Source organism: Salvelinus namaycush, chromosome 38 (genome assembly GCF_016432855.1).
Source record: "Salvelinus namaycush isolate Seneca chromosome 38, SaNama_1.0, whole genome shotgun sequence".
Taxonomy (NCBI): Eukaryota; Metazoa; Chordata; class Actinopteri; order Salmoniformes; family Salmonidae; genus Salvelinus; species Salvelinus namaycush.
In genome coordinates, this window is record NC_052344.1 from 10,156,321 (window position 1) to 10,184,086 (window position 27,766).

General features: G+C 42.6%; 3 protein-coding genes across 7 annotated transcripts; 1 reads left to right on the forward strand and 2 right to left on the reverse strand.

Annotated features, from left to right (window-relative positions):
• On the reverse strand, positions 1-6,867 carry LOC120032239 (suppressor of cytokine signaling 2-like). 5 transcript variants are annotated; one of them, XM_038978237.1, is made up of 5 exons: positions 6,736-6,867; positions 6,364-6,423; positions 5,520-5,565; positions 4,905-5,173; positions 1-2,014 (listed from the first exon to the last, which is right to left on the reverse strand). In XM_038978237.1, exons 4-5 carry the CDS (start codon positions 5,029-5,031, stop codon positions 1,536-1,538), a joined length of 606 nt encoding a protein of 201 aa, XP_038834165.1. In that variant the 5' UTR covers positions 5,032-5,173; positions 5,520-5,565; positions 6,364-6,423; positions 6,736-6,867; the 3' UTR covers positions 1-1,535. The 5 variants fall into 5 exon arrangements, with proteins under 5 accessions (XP_038834165.1, XP_038834164.1, XP_038834167.1 ...); XM_038978236.1 differs by having other exon boundaries at positions 6,364-6,438; XM_038978239.1 differs by lacking the exon at positions 5,520-5,565.
• A 3,308-nt stretch (positions 6,868-10,175) lies between these two features.
• On the forward strand, positions 10,176-23,201 carry LOC120032143 (condensin-2 complex subunit H2-like). The gene is made up of 19 exons (XM_038978105.1): positions 10,176-10,280; positions 10,719-10,833; positions 11,070-11,171; positions 11,800-11,861; positions 12,989-13,070; positions 13,215-13,283; positions 13,447-13,526; positions 13,708-13,871; positions 14,172-14,317; positions 18,504-18,602; positions 18,734-18,797; positions 18,919-19,020; positions 19,103-19,147; positions 19,247-19,317; positions 19,393-19,588; positions 19,881-19,930; positions 20,055-20,156; positions 20,313-20,462; positions 20,701-23,201. Exons 2-19 carry the CDS (start codon positions 10,726-10,728, stop codon positions 20,845-20,847), a joined length of 1,839 nt encoding a protein of 612 aa, XP_038834033.1. The 5' UTR covers positions 10,176-10,280; positions 10,719-10,725; the 3' UTR covers positions 20,848-23,201.
• Positions 21,249-23,867, reverse strand: LOC120032144 (protein SCO2 homolog, mitochondrial-like). The gene is made up of 3 exons (XM_038978107.1): positions 23,708-23,867; positions 23,453-23,565; positions 21,249-22,779 (listed from the first exon to the last, which is right to left on the reverse strand). Exon 3 carries the CDS (start codon positions 22,761-22,763, stop codon positions 21,807-21,809), a length of 957 nt encoding a protein of 318 aa, XP_038834035.1. The 5' UTR covers positions 22,764-22,779; positions 23,453-23,565; positions 23,708-23,867; the 3' UTR covers positions 21,249-21,806.
• Between the last annotated feature and the right edge of the window lie 3,899 nt (positions 23,868-27,766).

Sequence of the window (27,766 nt, forward strand, 5' to 3'; positions counted from 1 at the left end):
GCCATGACAGCCCTGCATCACATTCATTATTGCCTCCCAAATTGCAGAATAGAGGCTATGATAAAACATGCTTTCAGGATTTATTTGTAACTTTTATAGGAAACACAGTCGAACAATCAATAAATACTTCCAAAATTGTTGATTAAAATAAGATTCACGTTGATCCAATGAAAACCCCTGGGCAAACATCCAATATGCGCTTGGAAAGCTAATTCCTTAACACAGCCGTAATAGCTAGACATTAGATACAGCCGGTGTCTAACCAAGGTCTAGTTCTGAGGTGTGAGCATTGACTTGCTCAAGGGCATTTTCTATTGAATGAAAATGCAGTGATGAAGTAGATGTTTCACAGAATACTTGATGCGTAGTGGGAGCAACATCCAGGTTTGAGCACTTCCTAAAAGCAATTATTTTTAACCTCTTAGCAGGAGGAGGCAGAGTGAGACAGTGTGAGAGAAACCAACGTCAGATTTGAAGCCTGTAAATTGCTTGTGCTTTATCAAAACCAAAATCTGAACGGAGTGAGAAAAAAAATATTATAATTCTCAGTGTTGGGGAAGCTAGTCTGAAAATAGTTTACCAAGTACGTCGCACTGGAAGAAGCTACACTTATAGCTTACTTAACGAAAGTGATTTTGAAAAATGTGTTCACTACATCCAAACTACTACGTGAAAAATCACCCTGGAGTCAAATATTCAGCCCTAAACACCAAAACGCTTTCAAGTGATAGTTAAGTAGGTCTGATGCAAAAAGAGAAATTCTGGCCAATTTTACACAAAAAAGGGGTTGTGTGTAGTTCCAGTAGTTAGCTACATGAAAAAAAAAAAAAAAAGTAATTAACCACTGAAAATACTACCAAGATTTGAAACTACCTCCAAGCCACTGAAAAATGTAGTAGTTAGTTCCCCTACATGTAGTGCGACACCCCAGCACCGCACCTTATGATTACAGTACAAAAAAAATAGAATATGAACAAACTAAAACATAATTCAGAATGAAAGTGGACACCGTGTCAGATGCTCATGTCACAGACATGAGGAAGATTATGAAAAGTAACAAAGCTTTGAAACAAGAAGGAGAAAAAAAAAAGAAGTGTGCTAACTGCCACCCCTCCTGGGTCTCGTTCAGAAGGGTCTGAAACACTGTTACCTGAGCTGGTCTGCAGGCAGGGTATACCACCACTTGAACAAAAAAAATTGTAGCAGTTTCAGAGATTATGAACATGACCCGGGTCTGAAATCAACCCTTAGCTCCCAACTTCTAAGCCCTTTTTGATGAACAACTGTAGCTCTAAATGAACTGGAAGGGTGTAGTAATATGGGAGAAATTCCACCTAGCTTCCTGAGGACTAGTTGACTGACTTGGCTCTAACCATATTGCGCAACATCAATCCTTCCAGAAGTACGGGGGCCATCAAGCCATGTCTAGTGGTTGGGGCTAAAGGTAGACTTCAGACTGGGTGATAGTCTGACAGCCACTACATGGCAGGTGCAGTGCTCTATATCCCACACCACATCTGGGATTTGTAGTCCTACTATACATTGTAGCTGTAGTCCGTCAGGTAGTTCTTTAGCCTGTTGGGTAAAGGCAGCTCCTGCACCTGCCTGGTGGCGTTGTTGATGGCGATCCGGGACAGGTGCTGTAGAGAGGGCGTGGCAGTGTACACAGGCTTGGTCAGGAGCAGCTGAACTGTCCCGTTGGGTGGGGCCAGGGACTGCGACGCCCCTGACAACGGCCTTTTACTGGTAGTCCTGGACAGCTGCACGTAGTGTTCCACCAGGTGCACCACACTGTCAAACTGTTTGAGCTTGGGCTTGATCAGCACCACCGAGTCCAGTTTAAACTTCCCCTCCTTGTACTCGATGCGCAAGTTGGTTGGGCCGGCGGAGGTCATGGCAGAGATGGTGAACAGGTAGTCCCTCTGGGAGCTGTCTCGCAGCAGGAAGGTGCCCTCCGATGCATCCTGGAGAATCTCTTTGGCTTCGTTGGCAGTCAGGCTGCCCCAGTACCAGCCTGTTAGGAGAGAAACACACATGCATTAGCACAAGGAGACAGGACAAAACACTGGGCTACTCAAACAAAACAAGATCCCTTTTAATGATAACAGACGGTAATCCAAATCAAGATGTCATGCACGAACATGCGCAGTCAGAAACTATAATACTAAACCTGAAACTAAGCCTTTACCCTAAAAAAAAAAAAAATCTCTATACTGTCCACAGAAATTTTAAAACAAATTCCACTGGGTTAACATGTTAAATTCCCAATTTCTGTAGTGACTTTTGCAGTAAAATGTATGAGGGGAATCTCTGCAGTTTGTGTACACTGCATCAGCTATCGCCACCCCCCCCTTAACACAAAAACTCTTAAGTTTGGATTTGTGGAGGTTAGAAATTCTCCTGTACTTGAATGCCGAGCATCTCGTTTGGAGGAAACCTGGCACCATCCCTATGGTGAAGCATGGTGGTGGCAGCATAATGCTGTGGGGATGTTTTTGAGCGGCAGGGACTGGGAGACTAGTCAGGATCGAGGCAAAGTATAGAGAGATCCTTGATGAAAACCTGTTCCAGAGCACTCAGGACCTCAGACTGGGGCTAAAGTTAATCTTCTAACAGGATAACAACCCTAAGCACACAGCCAAGACAACACGGGAGTGGCTTCAGGACAAGTCTGAGTGTCCTTGAGTGGCCCAGTCAGAGCCCGGATTTGAACTTGATCGAACATCTCTGGAGAGACTTGGAAATAGCTGTGCTGCGTTGCTCCCCATCCAACCTGACAGCGCTTGAGAGGATCTGCAGAGAAGAATGGGAGGAACTCACAAATACAGGTGTGCCAAGCTTGTAGTGTCATACCCAAGAAGAATCGTGGCTGTAATACCCTTTAACAAGGGTCTGAATACTTATGTAAATGTGATATTTCAACAACAAAAAATGTTTCGCTGTTTTTGCTTTGTCATTATGGGGTAGTGCGTGTAGATTGTTACTTCCATCAATTTTAGAATAAGGCTGTAATGTAACATCTGGAAAAAGTCAAAGGGGTCTGTATACACAGTCAAAAGTTTGGAGATCTCAGTCAAGGGACTTTATTTTTACTATATTGTAGAATAATAGTGAAGACATGAAAACTATGAAATAACACATATGGAATCATGTAGTAACCAAAAAGTGTTAAACAAATCTAAATATATTTCAGATTCTTCAAAGTAGACACCCTTTGACATGGGTGGGCCTGGGAGGATATTGGCCCACCCACTTGGGGTCCGGCCCACCCATGGCTACACCCCTGTCCATTAATGTGAAATCCATAGATTAGGGCCTAATGAATTTATTTCAATTGACTGACTTCCTTAAATGTAACTCAGTTATTTGAAATTGTTGCATATATTTTTTGTTCAGTATACATATTATGTATAGAATTTATTGGACATAAAAGACAGTAAAAACAGGAACTCAGCACCAAGTGATTTATTCCCATGTATAGAGAAACATGATCATATGCAAAGTTTTTAATTATTATGTTTTAGTCAAATATCTGTTTGGGCTTCTTGAGGTCAATTTGCAGTCAACTAATATGTAACTATGTTTCTGGCCCCCGACCATCCATTCAAGAAAATGTTTTATAAAATCGGCTCGCAGCTGAATCGAGTTGATGATCCCCGCTTTAGTGTGTGTACTCTATTTATACTTGAGATAACTTTAATGTTGAAAAGCGATAACACGCAACTATGCGTTTCTTTATTACTGTGACTAAGGCAATAAAATAAATAAAGGGGAAGCTGTGCTATGTGCTTTGCTCAGAAAATAAATAATTATACTTCATATTCCTCACCAACATGTGAAAAGTGCACTTTATGTTTTTAGTTAAAAAAAAAGTGTTTCCAATGACATAAACCAATTAGTAAGCAATGCCTACTAATAATTGGGGATGTCATTGGAAATACTTATTTTCACATATGTTGATGTTGCTGGAGATGAATATGAAGTTACATTTTTTTTCTTCTCTTTAATGATAATACATTAAAGATAATTTCTCTTTGAATAGCCCACACCTCTGCCTAATAAATGAACACCTCCAATTTAAGAGCACAGCATTGGACCAGTTTTTTGTGCATCTCTTAAAAATAAGACTGATCCCCTCCACAGTATTCCCATAATGGCAATTCTATAAATCCATTAACAGCATTTGAAGTGAAACATACGTTTCATTAGAAAGTAAATTAACACAACTCTTGTAATTTAAGAAAAATGTACATCAATGCCGAACATATGAATGAAGGCAAATTGTATTAATTCATAGACATGTTCTGAAAATTCTCATTTGAATGCGTCTAATTGTAAAAAAAGAAAAGTCGTCTTCAACTCACAATAGCCTATAACAAAACTTAATATACATTCTGCGACTTGAAAACAGAGTGCAGTGTCTAACAGTACCTCGTGCACGAATTACTACGAATTTCAAGACACTAAACAAGTTACTGTTCGGATAAATACGGGTGAAATGCATTCATTGTACGATGAAATACCAAGTGTGCTTTGTTTAGTTGTCATTTTCAACCATGCATAATGAGTACAAACAGTGCGTACTGCATGACCGCATGCATATCGTGCTAGATATGGGCACGAGCATGTAGATAAGGTTACTTTCAAACTAGTTTGCTTTACAATCACTCGTTTTCAGGACCATAGATACATGACTTTTGAGTTTTATTACCAAAACATATTTTGAAAGTTAAGCTCTCTCGTTTATATGTAATTCATAAATGCTATTGACATTCTGTCATGCTCGTATGTATGGAACGGTACTAGTAAAATTGTACTAGAACGCTGAAAATAGGAACATTAGTAATAATGTCGAAATGTGTGTAGATGTAATCTAAAACTATAAAATGAGGACATGCACTCACCTGTATTTTTAAGGTCTTTCATGGTCTGAGCGATGCGTGTCTCGTCGGAATCTAAAACTCGTGACTCGGTATCCGTTCTTCTCTCGTTTTCGATGGTCTCCGTGGATTCGGGTGAGTGGCAGGTCATTGGGGAACCACCCGAAATTGCCCAGCCGTAGGCCAAAAGTCATCGACAAATGCAAAAAATATTCCACAGAAGACAGGCAGTTTCCCCACAGTCGCAAAACCAGTTTCTTCAGCAAGTTTCTTCTTGAATTGTATGTATCGTCCTGTAAATTAATAAATACAACACACGTAAATTAATGCAGTTAAGTCACTGACATTCGTGCTAGATAACAGCTAACTTTACACTATAACATATCCGTTAGGTGCTCGACTCCAGCCACCCGAGTCATGGACTGTTCGCTCTGCTACCGCACCGCAAGCGGTAACGATGCACCAACCGTACCCCGAAGAGCTTCTACCCCCAAGCCAAATAGCCATCCATCTGCATTGACCCACCTCTGCACTAACGCAACACAAACTATATATATATATATATATACATACATACATACACACACACACCTCTCCTGTTGACTAGTAATTTTACCCCTAAGTAACATATACATCTACCTCAATTACTTCGTACAGCCTCCACATCAACTCGGTACTGGTACCCCTGTAACATGGAAATATAGCCGTGTGAGAACCCTATAAAAAGGCGTGTAGTAATTGAATTTCTTGCTGATATGAAAGATGTTTCCAAATCGTACAGCATGTGACGCGTTTTAACGTTCAGAACGAGCGTCGGGGATCCAACTCCCTTGCCAGAAGATACTTCAGTAGGCGCTAAAGGTAGTTGATGTATATGAATGGGGTTACGTTTGCAAAAGCATTTTTTTTTTTAACATGGAAAGTAAGGGAGCACGAAACAAGGTGCACACTGAAAAGCCTAATTGTCACTTGATAAATCTTCAATAAAACAATGTGCAATAGGCTCGATGTTTACCGTTCACTTAAATGCTCGAGGTATTACAATTGCTGCGTGTAGATGAAAGATTAGGAAACGTTTGTCGTCTGCATTCAAATATAAATAAATAAAAACAGATTACGGAACGTTCTGCGAAATCGACTACTTCTCGGAAATTGCAATGGCAGTTAACTCACTATATGCAGGGCAGGGGATACTGAAAACAGATAAATCCCCATCAGCCTTGTTCGGTGTTTGCAGCGTGTCTATTGTAGCAATGTTTCATTGATTATTTTGTGTAGGCTACATTAAAGCTTCCATTGTGGTCGTGTAAATGTGCAACGTTTTTAAATAACCACTGTTTCAAAGCCAATAAAGCACGTGCCATCGACTATTGCGTATGTTCACAACAAATTTCTAACATTACAGTTTAGCTATCTAATGTTGACTAGTTAGTTTACAAAGTAAATATACTTTGAAAAGATAGTTATATGAATGAAATCTCACCTATTTGCGAGTGGATCCAGCACCAAACGACTACCGATGATAATTCAAAACCACTTCTCCCTAAAGAAAATGGGACTAAGATGAATAAACAAAACACAAAACCGCTCGTTAGCTATACACTTCCAGGGAACAGCTAGCTAGTTTAGCCATGTCGATCACACTGAAAGATGACAGATTACATAGTTAGGGATTTCCATGTCGTATTATTTATGTTCTGGCGGGCTAATCAATCAGTTGTCATTTTGGCGAGATGGCAAACTAACTCCGAATATTTTTCCAACCCGTGGTGCAAAACAGGCAATGACAACGTCTCGCGACCGAGGCAAGTCGCCACGACGCGCTCACTGCTGGTAATGTTAAGATTTAAAATACCATGCAGAATGTCTTGTTTTTTGGTACAGATCCCAATGACAGTCTTTTCCGCGGCGTTGAATCTCTTTCCTTCGGTATGTGTTTTTAATAACCAAATCCCCATTAAACCCACAGCTACACACAAAATACCGATTTCCAAGAACTTTCCAGGAATCGCGTCACGTGGTGTAGAGCGCAACCATTTTTAAGGTAGTGCCAACTGCCAAGCCAGCTGCACCTCATGAATACAATTGCGTGCGTGTGTGTGTGAGAGCGAATGGAAGAAAGAGAGCGAGTGGGAGAGCGGGAGAGAGATACAAAATTCCAAGAAAATCCTTTCGAAGAAACGTCATTTTCATAGAAATCATGAAGTGTCCAGTTCTAAACCCTAACCCGCCTGTTGCTATAGGCTACAATAAACACGCAAATCCCATTTAAATGGGATTGTGCCCGAATAATTAGTCTAACTCACTTTTTAATTAACCACCTTATTTGTTTGCCTTTGAATATACCGAGTCTTTGTTGGTGACTAACACGTGATGTTATGCAGGTATAACATTGATTAATGATGGTCATTAAAGATGTAGGGTCCTAGTCAAAATGGGCGCGCTGTCCGCTGGGACTGCCGCCCCAGAGGAGAGAGATGGATGGGGTGCTGACGCAGCAGGGAAGACGAGCAGGTCCAGGGCCTCAAATCACTTTACACAACAAGTGCATGCTATTTGACAAATGTATGACCTTACTTAGCAATTAGGCCTGGATCCTTGATAGCCTTTGACAAATAGGCCTCCTGCTGGCTTCATCTGCAAGGGTCAAACATGCAATAGGCCTAGGGAAGCCACAGAGAGGTCATTGTGTCAAGGTCAAGCCTGAAAGGAGAATATAACTCACATAGACTGTTATAAAGGCCCTGAAGGGCATCACTATATATATGTGTGTCGAAAAGGTATTATGGTTCTGTGGACAATGCTTGGGCACCATAGGCTAGTCTAGCCTATCGCTATCACTTGGGGGTATGCTGGCGGTCCCTATATAGTAAGTAGTTGAAAAAGGTTATGGGTGCATTATCCATTCTCTGTGCTATGTACAAAAGTATGGGTTCAAACACACATTTCTGCCCGACGTAGAATTTAACGCAAGGGTTAACAGTGTTGGGGAGTGGCGATTAGCGTACTACATGTAGACTAGTTCAACAAGTAATTTCACTACATTTTGCAGGCGCTTGGTGGTATTGAGCGAATTAAAATCTTAGTATTTTTTCAGTAGTTAATTAGCCTTTTTAACAAAAATAAAATATGAGTTAAAAAGCAAAAATTGTCTTACTACTTTGGCATCAAACCTGACTAATTCTCACATGAACCGTGTTTTGCAATAGGCTAAATTACATGTTCTGTGACAGCTGACTCCCGAGTAATCTGTTTTTAAAATTTGTAGTCTGACATTTCATGTTTAGATATGACAATTTTTCACGAAGTAGTTTTAATGTAGTGACTTTAGTTGCTTTACTTCTTGCAGTGTGAAGTAGGCCTAATTGGTAGCTTGGTAAACTATATTTTTAGAATAGTTTCCCCACCACTGGTTAAAAACTGATCCACAATAAATGTTTTTGATGCATGGTTTATATAGAGCACATGCTAGAGGCAAAGTCAAATAACATTGTGAATTTGTCCAATAAAAGTTGAAAATGTATACATCAACTGGAGAAGTTTTGCATAAAACGAAATGTTGCATTGCTGATATTTTTAAAATGTAATTTAACCTTTATTTAACTAGGCAAGTCAGTTAAGAACAAATTCTTATTTACAATGATGGTCTCCCAAATTGCAAAAGGCCTCCTGCGGGGATGGGGCCTGGGATTAAAAATAATACAAAATATATATATAAATATAGGACAAAACACACATCACGACAAGAGAGACAACACATTGGCTGATGTTTTGGTATTTCGATAAAACATCATAAGTTTAATATGACACACAGGTGCTCCTGTAACAGTATAACTTTAAACCGTCCCCTCGCCCCGACACGGGCGCGAACCAGGGACCTTCTGCACACATCAACAACAGTCACCCACGAAGCGTCGTTACCCATCGCTCCACAAAAGCCGCGGCCCTTGCAGAGCAAGGTGCAACACTACTTCTAGGTTTCAGAGCAAGTGACGTAACTGATTGAAACGCTAGTAGCGCGTACCCGCTAACTAGCTAGCCATTTCACATCCGTTACACTCCTTTGATCCAAAACGATAACTAAGGCTGCGTTTCCACAGGCTGCCAAATTCTGATATAAACATGTTCAAATGATTGACAAGATATTTGATCTGATTATGAAAAATATCAGATTTGAGCTATCTGTGTAAACGCAGCCTTACTGGCCACAATCATCGAACATCATCACACTTATTCAAGGATGGTTTGTAAATATAAAATCCAAGTGCTCCATCTTTCGGTGAGAAGGGTCCTTCACTCACGCCGCCAAACATACCCTAGTAAAACGGACTATCCTACCGATCCTTGACTTCGGCGATGCCATTTACAAAATAGCCTCCAACACTATACTCAGCAAACTGGATGCAGTCTATCACAGTGCCATCCGTTTTGTCACCAAAGCCCCATATACCACCCACCACTGCGACCTGTATGCTCTAATCGGCTGGCCCTCGCTACATATTCATCGCCAGACCCACTGGCTCCAGGTCACCTATAAATCTTTACTAGGTAAAGCCCCACGTTATCTCAGCTCACTGGTCACCATAACACCCAGCCGTAGCACGCGCTCCAGCAGGTATATCTCACTAGTCATCCCCAAAGCCAACATCCCCTTTGGCCGCCTTGCCTTCCAGTTCTCTGCTGCCAATGACTGGAACGAATTGCACAAATCGCTGATTTATGTTTCCCTCACTAACTTTAAACATCAGCTATCCGAGCAGCTAACGTATCGCTGTAGCTGTACATAGCCCATCTGTAAATATCCCATCCAATCTACCTACCACATCACCATATTGTTTTGATTTACTTTTCTGCTCTTTTGCACACCAGTATTTCTACTTGCACATCATCATCTGCACATCTATCACTCCAGTGTTAATTTGCTAAATTGTAATTACTTGCTACTATGGCCTATTTATTGCCTTACCTCCTCACGCCATTTGCACACACTGTATATATACTTTCTTTTTTTCTATTGTGTACGCTTGTTTATTCCATGTGTAACTCTGTGTTGTTGTTTGTGTCGCACTGCTTTGCTTTATCTTGGCCAGGTCGCAGTTGTAAATGAGAACTTGTTCTCAACTAGCCTACCTGGATAAGTAAAGGTGAAATACAAAAAAAGGGTACAGGTTGTTTTTTAGTGGTACTTCCGCCAGTAGATGGCAGCAAACCGCATAAACCCTGGCTCTGTTGACGCTGACGTCAGAGAGGAAACTATTCGGCGAATAAGAAAATCTCGCGCTAATATAAAATAAAATGGTGGACGCGCGGATTTTTTGAAAGGGCTCAAGTTTATCAACACATATTACATTTTTTATTTGGGTCACCGTCGCATTTTGTGAATCAACGCCTACAGTGATTGTGAGTGTAATATCATTTAATGTATGTCTGTGTTAAAACATTTTGGTAGCTGGCTAACGTTACCGTAATGGTGTATACGTCAGTACTACTAGTAGGTTATTTTTTGTATTTTACTAGGCAAGTCAGTTATATAAATTCTTATTTTCAACTGCCTTGTCCAGGGGAAGAACGAGAGATTTTTACTTTGTGAGCTCGTGGATTCGATCTTGCAACCTTTCGGTTACTAGTCCAACACTCTAAACTTGGCTACCTGCAGCCCCGGTTAGTCCGTTAGCAACTATATAAACCAAATTAGACTTTTCTGTGAATTTAAACGTTCGCTAGCAAGATAGCTAAATGTCAACCAATCTATTTTGTAGATAGCTACTGAATAAAGTGTTAGCTTTTCTAAAAATAACACCGATTCAAATCTGACATGATTTGATCTCTCATTTTAAGGGGAGCCATGGACACAGTGGAGACTCGATTCACCCATTTGTTGCAGCCTATCCGGGAGCTCACGAAAAACTGGGACATAGATGTGGCCTCGGAGTTGGCAGATTATCTAGAGGAGGTAGGAATGAGCCCGTGACATGCATTATGGGGCAAATCATGTAAACAAAATAGACTTAAAGTACTGTATCAACAACAATGTTGTGTGTCAACACACAAACAGCCTTGAATTGAGTCACTAAGCGGGTTGAAAATCACACAGACCAAGGCTGGAGTAGACTGTTAAGAAAGCTTGTCCTCTCACACATTGATATACACTGCACTTACCACTGTCATATTGTCTCTCTGGTCTGGCAGTTGGATGAGATGTGCATCTCGTTCGATGGGGGCAAAACCACTCTGAACTTTGCAGAGGCAGCGCTGCTCATACAAGGCTCAGCATGCATTTACAGCAAGAAGGTGAGAAGTTGTTTGGTAGAAAAGAAGAACATCATAGGCTGGTTTCATATAATATTCCTGACTTGTTGTCCAAAAGTAACTATGTGATCCAGAGAATTTTACAGTTTTACAACTAGTTTTCTGCAATTCTACACAACTTGTCAATCTTGACAGGCTGAGAGAGAGAACATTCAGTTTTAAAGCTAATTTCCTTAAATTCTTCTACACATTTTGCCATGGGGCTGAGAAATTGCAGTTTTAATGTTAATTTTCCTCAATTCTACACTTTTTGCCATGGCTTATGCAATCTATCTGAGTGACTCAAACATTATAACAAAATCAACTGTCTAGTCAACTGCATGACTGTCTAGTTTTTATTTTGGTGATTGTTAGTTCTCAAAGATGATATTATTATTTTTTAAACGTATAGGTCCATTATCTTTTCTACACAGTTTATATCTGGCTTAAGTGGTTTCAGTTTACACAAAGTTTTTCCATTCGTCAAATTATTTTCAAAACAAAATCATATAATTATTTTATAATTTTTTTTGGGGGGGGAGGCAACGATTTAGCAGCCCACCGCTGCTAAATGAATATAGGGGAAACACTTTATTAAAATTTATTATTTTGTTATTATTGTTTGATTCAGGTGGAGCATTTGTACAACCTGGTGTACCAAACTCTGGACTACATCAATGACAGAAACAAGAAGTAAGTACAGTGCCTTCAGAAAGTATTCATACCCCTTGACTTTTTCCACATTTGTTACAGCCGGAATTAAAAATTGATTAAATTGAGATTTTGTCACTGGCCTACACACAATACCCCATAATGTCAAAGTGGAATTATGTTTTTAGAAATTTTTACAAATTAATAAGAAATTAAAAGCTGAAATGTCTTGAGTCAATAACTATTCAACACATTTATGGCAAGCCTAAATAAGTTCAGGAGTAAAAATGTGCATATCGTGATTTTTGAATGACTACCTCATCTCTGTACCACACACATAAAGTTATCTGTAAGGTCCCTAAGTCGAGCAGTGCATTTCAAACACAGAAAGACAGTGAAAAGAAGGAAGCCTGTACAAAATATAAATATTTCAAAACATGCATCCTGTTTGCAATAAGGCACTAAAGTAAAACTGCAAACAAATATGTCAAATAAAATAACTTTATATCCTGAAGACAAGCATTGGCCTAGTTATAGTAGACTTAAATTGGCTTGAAAATCTATGGCAAGACCTGAAAATGGCTGTCTAGCAACAACCAACTTGATAAAGTTTGAAGAATTTAAAAAAGAATAATAAGAATTTAAAAAAGAATAATGTTAAAATATTGTACAATCCAGGTGTGCAAAGCTCTTCGAGACGTACCCAGAAAGACTCACAGCTGTAATCACTGCCAAAGGTGATTCTAACATGCATTGACTCATGGGTGTGAATACTTATGTAAATTAGATATTTCGGTATTTCATTTTCAAAAATGTCTAGAAACATGCTTTCACTTTGTCATTATGTGGTATTGTGTGTAGATGGGTGGGGGGGGGGGGGGGGGGGGATTTGGGGTTTTAGGCTGGGTTTCTGTATAGCACTTTGTGACATTGGCTGATGTAAAAAGGGCTTTATAAAATACATTTTAGATTTAATCAATTTTGAATTCTGTCTGTAGCACAACACAATGTGAAATAAGTCAAGGGGTATGAATACTTTCGGAAGGCACTGTACCCTGCCTCGCTCCCTGTGAACACACACAGCACCACTCAAGCCACCAGTCTTCATGCTGCTCTGCTTCTTCACTTCCTTTCCCATTGAGTTAAAGGGATTTGTACCTGTCATTCAGGAAAGATAAACAAGCAGTGACATCTGGAGAGGATGGCACGGATGGGGCCTCATCCAACAATGCTAATGATGATGACGGCGGGGTAAGAGTGTGGAGCTGGGGGCGGTGACAGTTGGGCGAGGGAACCCTGGCCGAAGAGAGCCACAGGGTGTGTGTGTGTAGCAGGCTTTAGTTCTGGCCCAACACTGTTATCACCTGATTTTACTGATGTTTGTTGTTCCCCCAGTTTGACTCCTTAGACCAGGATACAACAGATGTCTCACTGCAGTCAGAGATGAAGAATGAGGCAAACACAGTGAGTGTCCCCCTCTGGAAACATTTAACCCTTTATAAATGCCCCCCCCCCCCCAGAATGTACAATATATTGATTGGCATTTCAATCAGACTAAATGATTTGTGTGTGTGTGTGTGTATCCATAATTCTATCTGTGTAAAATATTGTCCTGTGTGTTCCTTAGAATGTGGACGTGGCCCCTCTTCCGCCCGAGTCTCTGATTCCGCCTGAGGCGTTTGAGAAACAGAAGCTGCTTCTCATCAGGTGGGTTCCAAGTCCACGACCTAAACCGCCCTCAACATGATGAACTTTTCTGTAGAATAACTATGAAACATTGTAAGCCTTGCCATATGTAGCAGCCTTACTTTCTGATGGAACACATTACTGCAGAGGGCTGTCGTATCAATGTTTGTTTGTGTATTTGCCCTGTTTGTATGTGCTGCAGTCTGAAAGGAGAGGTACTGGGCAGCTGTAAGGACTTCAGGATGAACACGTTCACTCCGGACGCCCTGGGTATCATCCGTCTCTTCCTGGCCTCTCAGTCCTACTTCCTCAGGGATGCCCTGTCTGACGCACCCCTGGCCCCCGTCACCTTGTTCGGGCACCAAGGTAGAGAGGCATTTAGTGATGGATACAGTATATCGACAGTTGTACATTACTGTGTCTAGGTCTATACACTGTACACAACTGTAGTCAAGCCAAAATAGCTGACTGATCATAGAAAACACACCATAGATTTGGTTTCTCTGTGAGTGGGCTGTGAGCGTTTGTGATGCGTTTTGCCTCCAACAGAGCACTAAATCCCATACCATGTTGCCAGGACCAGCTCAAATGGAATATACAGTTCTTTAATGTGTATTTCTAAGCTATGGCCGGGTGTTGACTTCCTTATTGTTGTTGTGTGTCCAGATGACGCAGAGCTTGCAGCAGGGGATGCCATGTCGGGTGTTGCCGGGGACGATGGTGGTGATGGCGGTGCGGAGAACTTCCTGCCCCTGGAGGACAACGGGATGGAGATGGACCAGGGACCTGAGAAACATATTGACAGACACCAGGTAGGAACGTAGAAATATCTCTTTCTTACACACACACACGCACATACTCCTACACATATACACTGCTCAAAAAAATAAAGGGAACACTTAAACAACACAATGTAACTCCAAGTCAATCACACTTCTGTGAAATCAAACTGTCCACTTAGGAAGCAACACTGATTGACAATAAATTTCACATGCTGTTGTGCAAATGGAATAGACAAAAGGTGGAAATTATAGGCAATTAGCAAGACACCCCCAATAAAGGAGTGGTTCTGCAGGTGGTGATCACAGACCACTTCTCAGTTCCTATGCTTCCTGGCTGATGTTTTGGTCACTTTTGAATGCTGGCGGTGCTTTCACTCTAGTGGTAGCATGAGACGGAGTCTACAACCCACACAAGTGGCTCAGGTAGTGCAGCTCATCCAGGATGGCACATCAATGCGAGCTGTGGCAAGAAGGTTTGCTGTGTCTGTCAGCGTAGTGTCCAGAGGATGGAGGCGCTACCATGAGACAGGCCAGTACATCAGGAGACGTGGAGGAGGCCGTAGGAGGGCAACAACCCAGCAGCAGGACCGCTACCTCCGCCTTTGTGCAAGGAGGAGCACTGCCAGAGTCCTGCAAAATGACCTCCAGCAGGCCACAAATGTGCATGTGTCAGCATATGGTCTCACAAGGGGTCTGAGGATCTCATCTCGGTACCTGATGGCAGTCAGGCTACCTCTGGCGAGCACATGGAGGGCTGTGCGGCCCCACAAAGAAATGCCACCCCACACCATGACTGACCCACCGCCAAACCGGTCATGCTGGAGGATGTTGCAGGCAGCAGAACGTTCTCCACGGCGTCTCCAGTCTCTGTCACGTCTTTCACATGTGCTCAGTGTGAACCTGCTTTCATCTGTGAAGAGCACAGGGCGCCAGTGGCGAATTTGCCAATCTTGGTGTTCTCTGGCAAATGCCAAACGTCCTGCACGGTGTTGGGCTGTAAGCCCAACCCCCACCTGTGGTTGTCGGGCCGTCATACCACCCTCATGGAGTCTGTTTCTGACCGTTTGAGCAGACACATGCACATTTGTGGCCTGCTGGAGGTCATTTTGCAGGGATCTGGCAGTGCTCCTCCTTGCACAAAGGCGGAGGTAGCGGTCCTGCTGCTGGGTTGTGGCCCTCCTACGGCCTCCTCCACGTCTCCTAATGTACTGGCCTGTCTCCTGGTAGCGCCTCCATGCTCTGGACACTACGCTGACAGACACAGCAAACCTTCTTGCCACAGCTCGCATTGATGTGCCATCCTGGATGAGCTGCACTACCTGAGCCACTTGTGTGGGTTGTAGACTCCCGTCTCATGCTACCACTAGAGTGAAAGCACCGCCAGCATTCAAAAGTGACCAAAACATCAGCCAGGAAGCATAGGAACTGAGAAGTGGTCTGTAGTCACCACCTGCAGAACCACTCCTTTATTGGGGGTGTCTTGCTAATTGCCTATAATTTCCACCTTTTGCCTATTCCATTTTCACAACAGCATGTGAAATTTATTGTCAATCAGTGTTGCTTCCTAAGTGGACAGTTTGATTTCACAGAAGTGTGATTGACTTGGAGTTACATTGTGTTGTTTAAGTGTTCCCTTTATTTTTTTGTGCAGTGTATATAGATATATATTGCCTTCAGAAAGGATTCACACCCCTTGACTTTTTCCACATTTTGTTGTCACAGCCTGAATTTAAAACACACAATACCTCAATGTCAAAGTAGAATTATGTTTTTCGAAATGTTTATAAATTATAAAAAAATGAAAAGCTGAAATGTTTTGAGTCAATAAGTATTCAAGCCCTTTGTTATGGGAAGCCTAAGTTCAGGAGTAAAAATCTGCTAATCACATTGTATTAGTCACATGTGCCAAAAACAACAGGTGAAATGAAATGAAATACAACACCTTAGTGAAATGCTTACTGACGAGTCCCTAACCAACAATACAGTAAAAAATAAATAATAAGAAATAAAAGGAACAAGTAATTAAAGAGCAGCAGTAAAATAACAATAGCGAGACTATCTACAGGGGGGTACCGGTACAGAGTCAATGTGTGGGGGCTCCGGTTAGTTGAGGTAATATGTACATGTAGGTAGAGTTCTTAAAGTGATGATAACAACAGAGTGATGATAGATGATAACAACAGAGAGTAGCAGTGGTGTAATGGGGGGGCAATGCAAATAGTCTGGGTGGCCATTTGATTAGATGTTCAGGAGTCTTATGGCTTGGGGGTAGAAGCTGTTTAGAAGCCTCTTGGACCTAGACTTGGTGCTCCGGTACCGCTTGCCGTGCGGTAGCAGAGAGAACAGTCTATGACTCGGGTGGCTGGTGTCTAGCACCTAACGGATATGTTATAATGTAACTTTAGCTGTTATCTAGCAATTTTTAGGGCCTTCCTCTGACACTGCCTGGTATAGAGGTCCTGGATGGAAGGAAGCTTGGCCCCAGGGATGTACTGGGCAGTACGCACTACCCTCTGTATAGCCTTGCGGTTGGAGGCTGAGCATTTGCCATACCAGGCAGTGATGCAACCAGTCAGGATGCTCTCGATGGTGCAGCTGTAGAACCTTTTGAGGATCTGAGGACCCATGCCAAATATTTTCAGTCTTGTGAGGGGGAATCGGTTTTGTCGTGCCCTCTTCACGACTGTCTTGGTGTGCTTGGACCATGTTAGTTTTTTGGAGATGTGGACGCCAAGGAACTTAAAGCTCTCAACTTGCTCCACTACAGCCCCGTCCTTGAGATTGGGGGCGTGCTCGGTCCCCTTTTTCATGTAGTCCACAATCATCTCCTTTGTCTTGATCACGTTGAGGGAGAGGTTGTTGTCCTGGCCCCACACGGCCAGGTCTCTGACCTCCTCCCTATAGGCTGTCTCGTTGTTGTCGGTGATCAGGCCTACCACTGTTGTGTCATCGGCAAACTTAATGATGGTGTTGGAGTCGTGCCTGGCCGTGGAGTCATGAGTGAACAGGGAGTACAGGAGGGGACTGAGCACGGACACCTGAGGGGCCACTGTGTTGAGGATTAGCGTGGCGGCCCATCAGGAAGTCCAGGATCCAGTTGCAGAGGGAGGTGTTTAGTCCCAGGGTCCTTAGCTTATTGATGAGCTTTGAGGGCACTATGGTGTTGAATGCTGAGCTGTAGTCAATGAATAGTATTCTCACATAGGTGTTCCTTTTGTCCAGGTGGGAAAGGGCAGTGCGGAGTACAATAGAGATTGCATCATCTGTGGATCTGTTAGGGTGTTACGCAAATTGGAGTGAGTCTAGTCACTTAAGTTGCATGGATTCACTCTGTGTGTTACAATAGTGTTTAACAGGATTTTTTTAATGACTACCTCATCTCTGTACCCCACACATACAATTATCTGTAAGGTCGCTCAGTCGAGCAGTGAATTTCAAATACAGATTCAACCACAAAGACCAGGGAGGTTTCCAATGCCTCGCAAAGGTCACCTATTGGTAGATGGGTAAAAAATAAATTAAAAGCAGACATTGAATATCCCCAGACACTGGGAGATTAATTCCCCTTTCATTAGGACAATAACCTAAAACACAAGGCCAAATCTACACTGGAGTTGCTTACCAAGAAGACACTGAATCTTCCTGAGTGGCTGAATTACATGTTTTACTTAAATCTGCTTGTAGATCTAAGGCAAGACATGAAAATGGTTGTCTAGCAATGATCAACAACCAATCTGACAGAGCTTGAAGAATTTAGAAAATAATTATTGGCAAATATTGTATAATCCAGGTGTGCAAAGCGCTTAGATACTTACCCCAAAATACTTACATCTATAATCGCTGCCAAAGGTGATTCTAACGTGTTAACTCAGGAGTGTGAATACTTATATAAATGAGATATTTCTGTATTTTATTTTCAATAAAAAAAAATTACTTTGTCATTATGGGGTATTTAATAGATTTTGAATTCAGGCAGAAACACAACAAAATGTGGAATAAGACAAGGGGTCTGAATACTTTCCAAATGCACTGTATATACATACATACCTGCATAGGAACCGTAGGTTTCACACATGCCTAGTTCCATTGCAGCTAGTAACCCCTTTATTGTAGCCCTTTTATGGGACCTTGTGTTGAATTGTGTATGATTTTGTATTATCATGTCTTCTGTTTATTGATGTCTTGTATCCGTGTGTTCTAACTTGTTCTCTCCCAGGCCCCCAGTGAAGGGAGGGTGTTGAGGGAGAGGGGAGGAGTCCAGCTCTCTGAGGAGGAGCAGAAGAAACAGAGGAAGGAGGAGGAGAGGGCCCAGACGGTATGGTTACCCATCACAACCACCGACACAGTGGATAAACCACCATACATTTCGAGATGGAAAATAATCATTCTAGTACGCACTTTGTTTTTTGTTGTCGTCTTTATGATGTGATGATTGTTGTGATGCAGGCAAACATGTGGAGGTTACATGACCTTTATGATACAGTCGGCGAGGACAAGCCTTTGAAAACAGGTGAGGAAACATTTTCCTATCGATGAGATGCTGTCCAACTGACTCTTACTCACTGAGAGGATATCCGTGTATTTTCTATGAGCGGGCCTGTCTGTGTTAAATGTGTGTTCTTTCACCATAGGGAGATGTTATAAGGTTCCTCCGGGTCTTGATGATTCAGGGAAGCGGAAAAGGAAAGGCCCCTCTGCGCTGCAAGACTTCTGGACCTGGTACACTGGCACCTGTAAGTAGTGTGTGTGTTGGTGTTTTTATGAAGACTGTGACTAGGATGGAATATACCTGACAAATGCCTCCTCTTGTTGCAGATGACCCCCGTGAACCCAGGCTAAAGAATGGACCCACGTATACAGGTAAGGGTGGATCTCATAACTAAATGACAGGAGATAGAGGCGTTATCTTTTGAACCCTCTATTATTTGGCGCTTACAGCAAGTGGTGTTTCTGTTACAGACTTGAACTACATCTATATGAGTAAAATGAAAGACAAGCTGAAAACCCGGAAGAGGATTCTTGGAAAAACGGTATGCGTTTGTACTGCTATGGGTCATGCTGTTTCTGTTTTTATGTCCTGAACAGACAACCTTTTGCCCTTACAGGGTGTGTTTGTGTCTGACGAGGAGCTGAGAAGAACGTACCTGCAGCTGGACGAGAGAGAAGAGCGGGAGGAGGAGTTAGAGGGCCTCAGACACCACGACCTGCTAGGCCTGCTCGATGACCTCTCTGACAACGAACGTGACCCTTTGACTGATGAAGCCCCGGCTGACTTCCTGAGTGGACAGGACTTCGTACCAGGTAGACACTGTCCTGTCTGTCTTTCTATCTCTCAGACCACATTCACTCCTGCTATTAACTGCACATATTTTAAGGCAAGGTGTAAACAGAGCCATGAGGTCTCGACTGTGTGACTGTAGAGTTGGACTAATGTATTAGAGTCACTCCACAATGATATGTTACTTGACAATACAAAACACAGATGTAAAAACCACTTTGTGCACCACTCAGGAAAGTTTTAAGACGCTGTAGGCAATCCTAGGCAAAGATGGTATAGTTCTGAGTATGTTTACAATGTTTCTGTTGCTGCCAGGGGCAGACATGGACGGACTGAGTTACGAAGACCTGGTGAAGAAGAGTGTGGTACGTATACACGGTCTCAATGAGCCAGTCTTTCTGGGTCATGTTCCAGCGAGGAATACTAGAGGGTTCTGTGTAGCTAGTCACTGATGTTCCTGATGTCCCCCCCACTTCCTTCATATTTCAGGAGCAGTTCCTGGTGAACTCCCAGGGTTATGCCCAGGAGACGGCACTGTCGAAAAGAGTGAAGGAATGGGAGGACAAAATACGACCGGAACTCACCTATCAGGTAAGATTCAATGACATACTTTCCAGACATTTTGCTGTAGATCAAGTATCTATTCTATTCTAATAAAAAATGATATCATTGTTCACCCCGTTGGTGATTTCTAGTGTGGTGTGATGCGATCTGTTGGCTAAACCTCCTGACCCCATGTCTCTGTAGGAGGTGCGTGCTACCTTTGACATCCATGACTATGGGGACAGGATCGTAGCAGCTTTGAACAGTGTGGGCCAGAGGAGGACCTTCTCCTCTATAGTCCACGGCATGGACAACTTCGAGGCCTGCAAGTACATGCTGGCTTCCCTTCAACTGGTGAGTGTGTGTGATTTGAATGAATTGAATGCAGCACAATCTAATCGAGCGTAATCAGCCACTGTCTGGAGTTTAGTCTTGACACTGAACACTTGATATTTAGAGATACTTGATTTTATTGTATGACAAATGAGTTTGATAGCTTCTAGTTCAAGGTGTATTTGTCTACAGTAACTCCCATTACTCTACCATCAGGACACTGTGCCATCAGGTTATTATCATGCTCTCTCCTCTTCAGGCCAACGACTACACCGTGGAGGTCGACAGGAGTGAGGGTCTCGAGGAAAGCATCGACACCATGGGACTCACTCTGCTCAGCAAACACCGGGCCAACCAACGATTCAAGAAAGCCCCTGCAGCAACCTCCGACTCATTCATCTCCTGATCCTGTGTGCGTGCGCTCTTGTCTCCTACAGACTCAGTGGGGACTAGAGACCCATTACTCTGAAATGTGGTACGCACTCCTGTGTGTGACGCCACTTGTGCCTACCGGACCACTGGTACTGACCTGCTCTATCAACAACCTGGCTGCACCCATTCTCTCCTCACGTACTTGCTCTTATTTCATTTCAACCTCCTGTCTATTGTTTGTTCTTTGTCTCTGTCCTCTGTATGTATCATGTCTCTGTATTCCTCTGGTTCTGTCAAGAGAAATAATCTCTTTTTATCTCATTCACCTGCATCTACACAATATGTTTACCAGATGTGGCACTCAGGGTATGTTGGTAGTCTTGACTGACCCTAAGAATGATCACCCTGTTCACAATGTTTGCCTTCGTATCCATGACAATTGTATACGTTGCTTTTTATTTGCATGTTTGTCCAAGTGGTGTAGAACTCATACATTTTATATATATCAGATGAGAGGACTTAAGAAAAATGTAATCATTTTTTCTTTCATTCAAGCGAACAACCTAAATTGGGAAATTGTTTCACTAGTTTGTAAGGAAATTATATATATTCTTTTACAACGGCCAAAAATGTATATAAAATAAAACGAGCATGTAGATTTTACAAAGATTATATGAAGACACTTTCAATATTGCAACACCTACTAGTGACTGTATACCAGTGATTGTAGTGCCCTTGACAAAAGACTAGTATAAAGACAATTTCATATCCTAACCATTATTGGTGTCGGACAAAAGCAATTTATTGCACACACAGAATCATCATAGCCTCGATGAAGCGTCCATATTGTTGTGGTCCAGTCTGGTTTGAGAATAATTCACAGGGCCTCATTTCTGATGAAGGATTATTGTTATCTGGACATTGGGTTCAGTTTAAGTGTAACATACTATAGGTCTTTGATACAGTCTTGTTGGTGTGGTTACCGTCATTCACTCAGAGTTTGACGTAGCTCTTCATATGGTTCCTGATGCTCTCAGCAATCTGCACGTCGTCCTTCATCCTGTTGTAATAGTCCAGGAACAGTCCATCTGGGTTGACCAGGTAGATGAGGATGGTGTGGTCCACTATATAGTCCCCGTCCTCATCCTTAGGTCCAGGGCTGGCGTACACCCTGTAGTCCTTCCCCGCCACCTTCACCTCCTCTGGGGTACCCGTCAGGCCGATCAGCCGGGGGTGGAAGTCCTTCACGTACCTCTCCAGGGCCGCCACGTTGTCTCGTTCCGGGTCGACCGTCACAAACAGCGGTTGGACCGCGGGGAGAGACCGGTCCTTGTCCAGAGCGCTGACCACAGCAGATATCTTATCCAGCTCATCGGGGCAGATGTCAGGGCAGTGGGTGAAGCCAAAGTAGAGGAGCACCCAGCTCCCCAGGAAGTCTCTCTTGGTCCTGCGGTGCCCCCTGTGGTCGAGGAGGCTGAAGTCTCCCTGGCCCAGGGCCACCTTTTTCAACTGCTCTATACGCTGCATTCTGTGATTTTGCTGCTTCTCGTTACGCACGTACCACCAGGTGCCAAGCAGTCCCCCGCCGAACAGCAGGGTGACCACCAGCCGCGTTCGCAGCCTGATCTTGGCTGTGGAGGTGTTGGGTCCCTGGGAGAGGGCGACCCTCTGGGTGAAAAGGGGTAGGGAGAAGGGGCCACGGGAACTCCCCAGTGTCTGTTGCGGGTGTGTAAAAGGGCCATACAGCCGTGTCCTATGTTTAGGGGTATGGTGTCCACAGAGGGGTGCCTGTGAGGAGAGCCACGCCCTCTGGGGGTGGTGTGTGGAGCCAGAAGTCTGTTGGACTGTTGAAGACCTCAAGGTGCATCTCAGGAGTCTCCCAGATGTAGCATGGAGGTCACTCCCTATGAAGCCTACAAGTCCCAGCATCCTTCTCTCTAGACACAGCATACTTCCCCCAGCAAACCTAGAGGGGGAGGGTTGAGAAAAGGGTCGTCACTAGTCACCACAGCCACAAACCCTGTCTATTTCTACAATTTACCTTCTTAAAATGTTAGTGTTAAACCTAACCTAATTTTTTTATGCGTTTTTAAGATATAGCCAATTTTGACTTTGTGGCTGTGGTAACTAGGGGAAACCAGAAAAGTGAGAATGTAAGCAAGCTGTGTGTTCCCAAGGCAAACCAGCCCATTCAAATCAAATTTTATTGGTCACATACACAGATGTTAATGCGAGTGTAGCGAAATGTTTGTGCTTCTAGTTGACAGTGCAGTAATATATAACAAATAATCTAACAATACCCCAACAACTACATAATTCACACAAATCTAATTGGGTGAATGAGAATATGTACATATAAGGATGAGCGATGGCCGAGTGTCATAGGCAAGGTGCAGTAGATGGTATAAAATACAGTATATACATGTGATATGAGTAATGTAAGATTTGTAAACATTATTTAATGTGGCATTGTTTAATTAAAGTGACTAGTGATCCATTTATTAAAGTGTCCATTGATTGGGTCTCAATGTAGGCAGCAGCCTCTCTGAGTTAGTGATTGCTGTTTACCAGTCTGATGGCCTTGAGATAGAAGCTGTTTCTCAATCTTTCAGTCCCAGCTTTGATGCACCTGTACTAACCTTGCCTTCTGGATGATAGCAGTGTGAACAGGCAGTGGCTCGGGTGGTTGTTGTCCTTGATGATCATTCAGTCTAATAACACCACAGGATTTAGCTCTGTAATTGTCCTGGCCCTGTCAAACCATACCACACATACCATGACAATACAGGGTTAGAAAATGTGACTAGTAGGCGATTCAAGCTAAACTGGATCATTGGATGACATCATTATGTCCAGCTTGAGTGGCTGGCTATCTGGCTAAGCCTAAAACCTACCTGATTTAGATGCAGACGTTTTTATGCGTAATGACAGAACTCTTTAAAAGTAGTCATGCTTTCATTCAACATGCAGGTTATCGTATACTATCCCATTATGATGGTAACATAGCTAGGCTAGCTACCTCAACTTCCTGGCTGGTCGACCTTTAAATGCACACACTGCTCATGTGATACTGATGTTACATGACCACCGTCTTTTCAGATATGTTTATTCGACAATACCGATATGTAATAAATAAACAAAACAAAAACGACTATTATGAACAATACAACAATTGGTAAATGTGTTTGACAATTGTGTTGTTACAAAAGAGTTCGATTAGTTTTTTTTTACATGTTGAAGTCACATCGGCAGATTCGTGTATATCTCTGTTTCTGTCCTAGACGTTGCACTAGGTGGTGCTGTTGTCTCTCCTACATGCTGCAGAGTTCACCAGAGTTCAAATGTACATGAATTCCTTCAGTTTATTTTCTTTCTTTCACGTGTAGGTAATTTGTTGGTGCTGGATATCCATTTATTTCATCGGACATGTCCGCATGGTTAGATACTTCCATGGTTCAAGAGATCATCGTAAAAGGGAACAGGTAAAAAAATAAAAGGTAGGCTCCATTCTATTTATCTTGCAACCTGCTCCCTCTCACCAATCTTGCTCCATTATTCGTCTGAGAATGAAGGCCGACACAGCAATTTGTGTTTAGGGTAAATCCATCCCAATCAATGAACGACAGAAAGTTTTATTTATTTATTTCCTTATCCGATCACAGATGATAGATTTGATCTCTTTGCACTGGTGTAGCTTGTGATTTTGATGGGGAAATCATTGATTCACTTGAGCTCACTTCCAGACAGTGTTTTTCCATGCTTATTGTAGTGGTGTGCTTTTATACCACGGTGTGTGCGTGTACATTTGGGTGAGTCATATAATATATACTGTCCATAATGTCAATACACACCATCATATACATATATTGTATATTTATATTCCGGACTCTGACATTGTTCGTTCTAATATTTCTAATATTTCTTAATTCCTTTCTTTTGGGGATTTGCGTGTTTTATTTAGTATTGTCAGGTATTACTGCACTGTTAGAGATCGGGAAACATAAGTATTTCACGACACTCGCGATAACATCTGCAAAATACCTATGTGTATGCGGCCAATAACATTTGATTTTATTATTATAGAGTTACTCTCTCACCACCTCACTGAGCTTTGGTCACTAAACTCAGCTCTGACCCATATTCCCTCCCCTCTCTCTCTCCCCCCTCTCTCTCTCTCTCTCTCTCATAATCTGTTCCTCTCTCTCTCTTTTCATCACTCTTCACTGGAGTTGTAATATATGACTAAGGCTGTTTTTCATCTCTTTCTTTTCCTCTGTCTCTTTCTCATGGGATATGTTTTACTTTCAAATTAAAACTAATTTAGAATTGTTTTACCGATGTGGTAGTAGTGCATGTAGTGCATAGTACAATGTAGGCCTTCTGGTAAGATGCATTGTGTTGTTCTACAGCAATAAGTGCAAATGTAAATGCCCCCAAGCAGTACCCAGGCTATAATAACTAGATCATGTAAACTGAGTCTGAGTCTGCTGATGAATTAAAACTAGTGTGGTAGAGTTCATTTGAGTCAAGCAAAGCTGGGTTGTGTAGTCTCTCTAATGTTTAGTGTTTTGATATTAAGATTTTAGGTAATTACTGGGCTTATGTTAGCGATTTGTTATGAAGCCATTTCTTGTTATAGGAGGCATTGTGTGGTATAGCTGTAATGCAAAATGAATGTGGTGATTATTATGCTGCACTGTTATTAGTGTGCTGGTTTAAATGTTAATGTTATTCAGGCCGCTCTGCCTTGGTCTCCGGGGCGGAAACACACACACACACACACACTCACACACACACACACTAATGAGCACTGTCAGATCCAGAACTATGATTAGAGGAAATTAAATCAATGAACAAAGGCTGCCCAGACCCCCCCCCCCACTATAGATGAGACAAACTACAGCCGTGAGGACCAGTGTTAGCCTAGACCAAAAACCATGTGTGTGTGTGTATATCTGCTGTCTCCTAGCCAAAGGTGAAAACAGCTTAGATAAATCCCTTCACCCTAATATCCCGCCCTCCCACTACAGCTCTGCACTCAACAGACATCTCTTATCTAACTGTCTCTGGTTGTTTTCAATGGCTCAGATCATTTACATGTTATTGTATATAAAGGGATATTACTGTGCTTTGGAGACTTTTTGTGACATTCAAGGGAAAAATGTACCTCTTAATGTCCTGTGAGCTCACCATAAGGAAACGGTGCGTGGCACTATTCTATGTAAACACAAATGGAATAGTCTGTTCTGTTATAGTTTGGAAAAGGAAGTCAGATCTGGCTTTTAGAAGTCAATTTAGGTGCTAGTGTGTGAGTTCGGTATTGTGCGCATGTGTGTGTGCGTGCTGTGCATGTGTGTGCTGTGCGTAGGTGTGTGTGTGTGTGTGTGTGTGTATTCTGGCCCTGCTGTGTTGACAGTAATAGGCAGGCTCCCTATTCCAAACCACTGTGGTCACTGAGGAACAAGAACAGTAATTAAATCTCTCTTCCTCTTCAATCCTTTCCTCTCAATCTCTCAATCTCTCTCTCCTTCTCTCTGTCAACACTATCTCTCACTCAACCACCTCATGTCTCAATCACTTTCTTTCTCCTTCTCTCTTTCTGTCAGTGACTTCTCCTTGCCACCCCATTTTTTTTCTTCTTCGTTCTTCATTGACTCTCTCTCTCTCTGTGTAAAACACATATGTTTCTCCCTCTCTATGGTTTCCATGTTTAATTAATATGCTGAGCAGACTACAGGGCTGCAGTATCCAGGTCATTTAACAGTCTGTGTCGCACTCCCTTTGCGCTAAACTTGCTAACCATATTAGCCTATTGCCCACTTAAGCCTATCTTCAAATGTTTGAGGAATGTTTTATTTGATCGCACACAAATTGTATTGGTCAGATACACATGGTTAGCAGATGTTGTTGTGAGTGTAGGGAAATGCTTGTACTTCTAGATCCGACAGTGCAGCAATATCTAACAGGTAATATCTAACAATTCCACAACAGGCGAATATTAACAATATGTGCATGCTTTTGGGAGAAAATATCAGGCAGACACTCAAGAGTTAAACAACAAGTAACTCATATTTAGCTCTAAATTAAACTAATTTGAAAATATCTAATTCAAAGTAATTTCAGTGCCTTGGGTGCACCATGCTGTAGGCTGAGTGCTCAACTCTGCTACTGTTGCAGCTGGAGGAAACCTGAAGTTCGTCCCGACCCTCCCTGCTCCTCTTACGGGACTTGGACAGCTGGGAGCAGAGGTCCTACTGGTTCTCTCCATGTGGCTCTGGTAGGAGTGGTGGGTGTGAGGGTCACGGTGGCTGTGTCTCTCGCCAGAGAAGCCAGGCCGCATCACCTCGCTCTCCCTATGCCTCTCAACATGGCTGGACCTGGAGTAGCAGCTGTAGGGGTAGGGCGCCTCTCCTTTCTCCAGATTCAGATGTGGCCAGGTTTGCTGCTTCTCTCTCTGGGGGAAGAGGAGGAGGCAGAAAAGGGGACACTGACCTACTGCAGGGCCTCCATGTTGGGCTCCCACACGTCCACTAGCACGTAAGCCTAGATGTCCTTCAGCTCCAGGCAGTCTTTGGCAGACTGGTCCCTTGGTCTGGAGAGGACGGAGGGAGGACATCCAGGCTTCAGGCACCTCCCCACACCTGAAGGCCCAGATGACCTCCTCTCGTTCTTCACAACGTGGACAGCTGAGGGCAGCAAGCCAGGGCGAAGTGGGATGTTTTATGTGTTTTCAAAATAAGACAGACTAAAACTATTAGGCGAAACATATATATATTTTTTATTTTGACTTCCATTTTTTACAAACAAACTTGACTTTTTAAAGTAATAAAGCCTTACCTATCCCGCCCAGCATTTTCTGGATCCTAGCCAAACGCTGGGAAGATTTCTTAAGAGACATTGTAATACATGTTTACCTTACGAGGGCAGTTTGTGTTATAAAGTTTAGGGTGTCT

Bases quoted from the DNA above. Each gene is read 5' to 3' on its own strand.
- LOC120032239 (XM_038978239.1), bottom strand. From the start codon at position 5,031: ATGACCTGCCACTCACCCGAATCCACGGAGACCATCGAAAACGAGAGA. The intron at 2,015-4,904 runs GTGAGTGCATGT...CTCTCCTAACAG, and splicing joins GAAAGACCTTAAAAATACAG to GCTGGTACTGGGGCAGCCTG.
- LOC120032143 (XM_038978105.1), top strand. From the start codon at position 10,726: ATGGACACAGTGGAGACTCGATTCACCCATTTGTTGCAGCCTATCCGG. The intron at 10,834-11,069 runs GTAGGAATGAGC...CTGGTCTGGCAG, and splicing joins TGGCAGATTATCTAGAGGAG to TTGGATGAGATGTGCATCTC. The intron at 19,021-19,102 runs GTAAGTAGTGTG...CTCTTGTTGCAG, and splicing joins GACCTGGTACACTGGCACCT to ATGACCCCCGTGAACCCAGG.
- LOC120032144 (XM_038978107.1), bottom strand. From the start codon at position 22,763: ATGCTGTGTCTAGAGAGAAGGATGCTGGGACTTGTAGGCTTCATAGGG.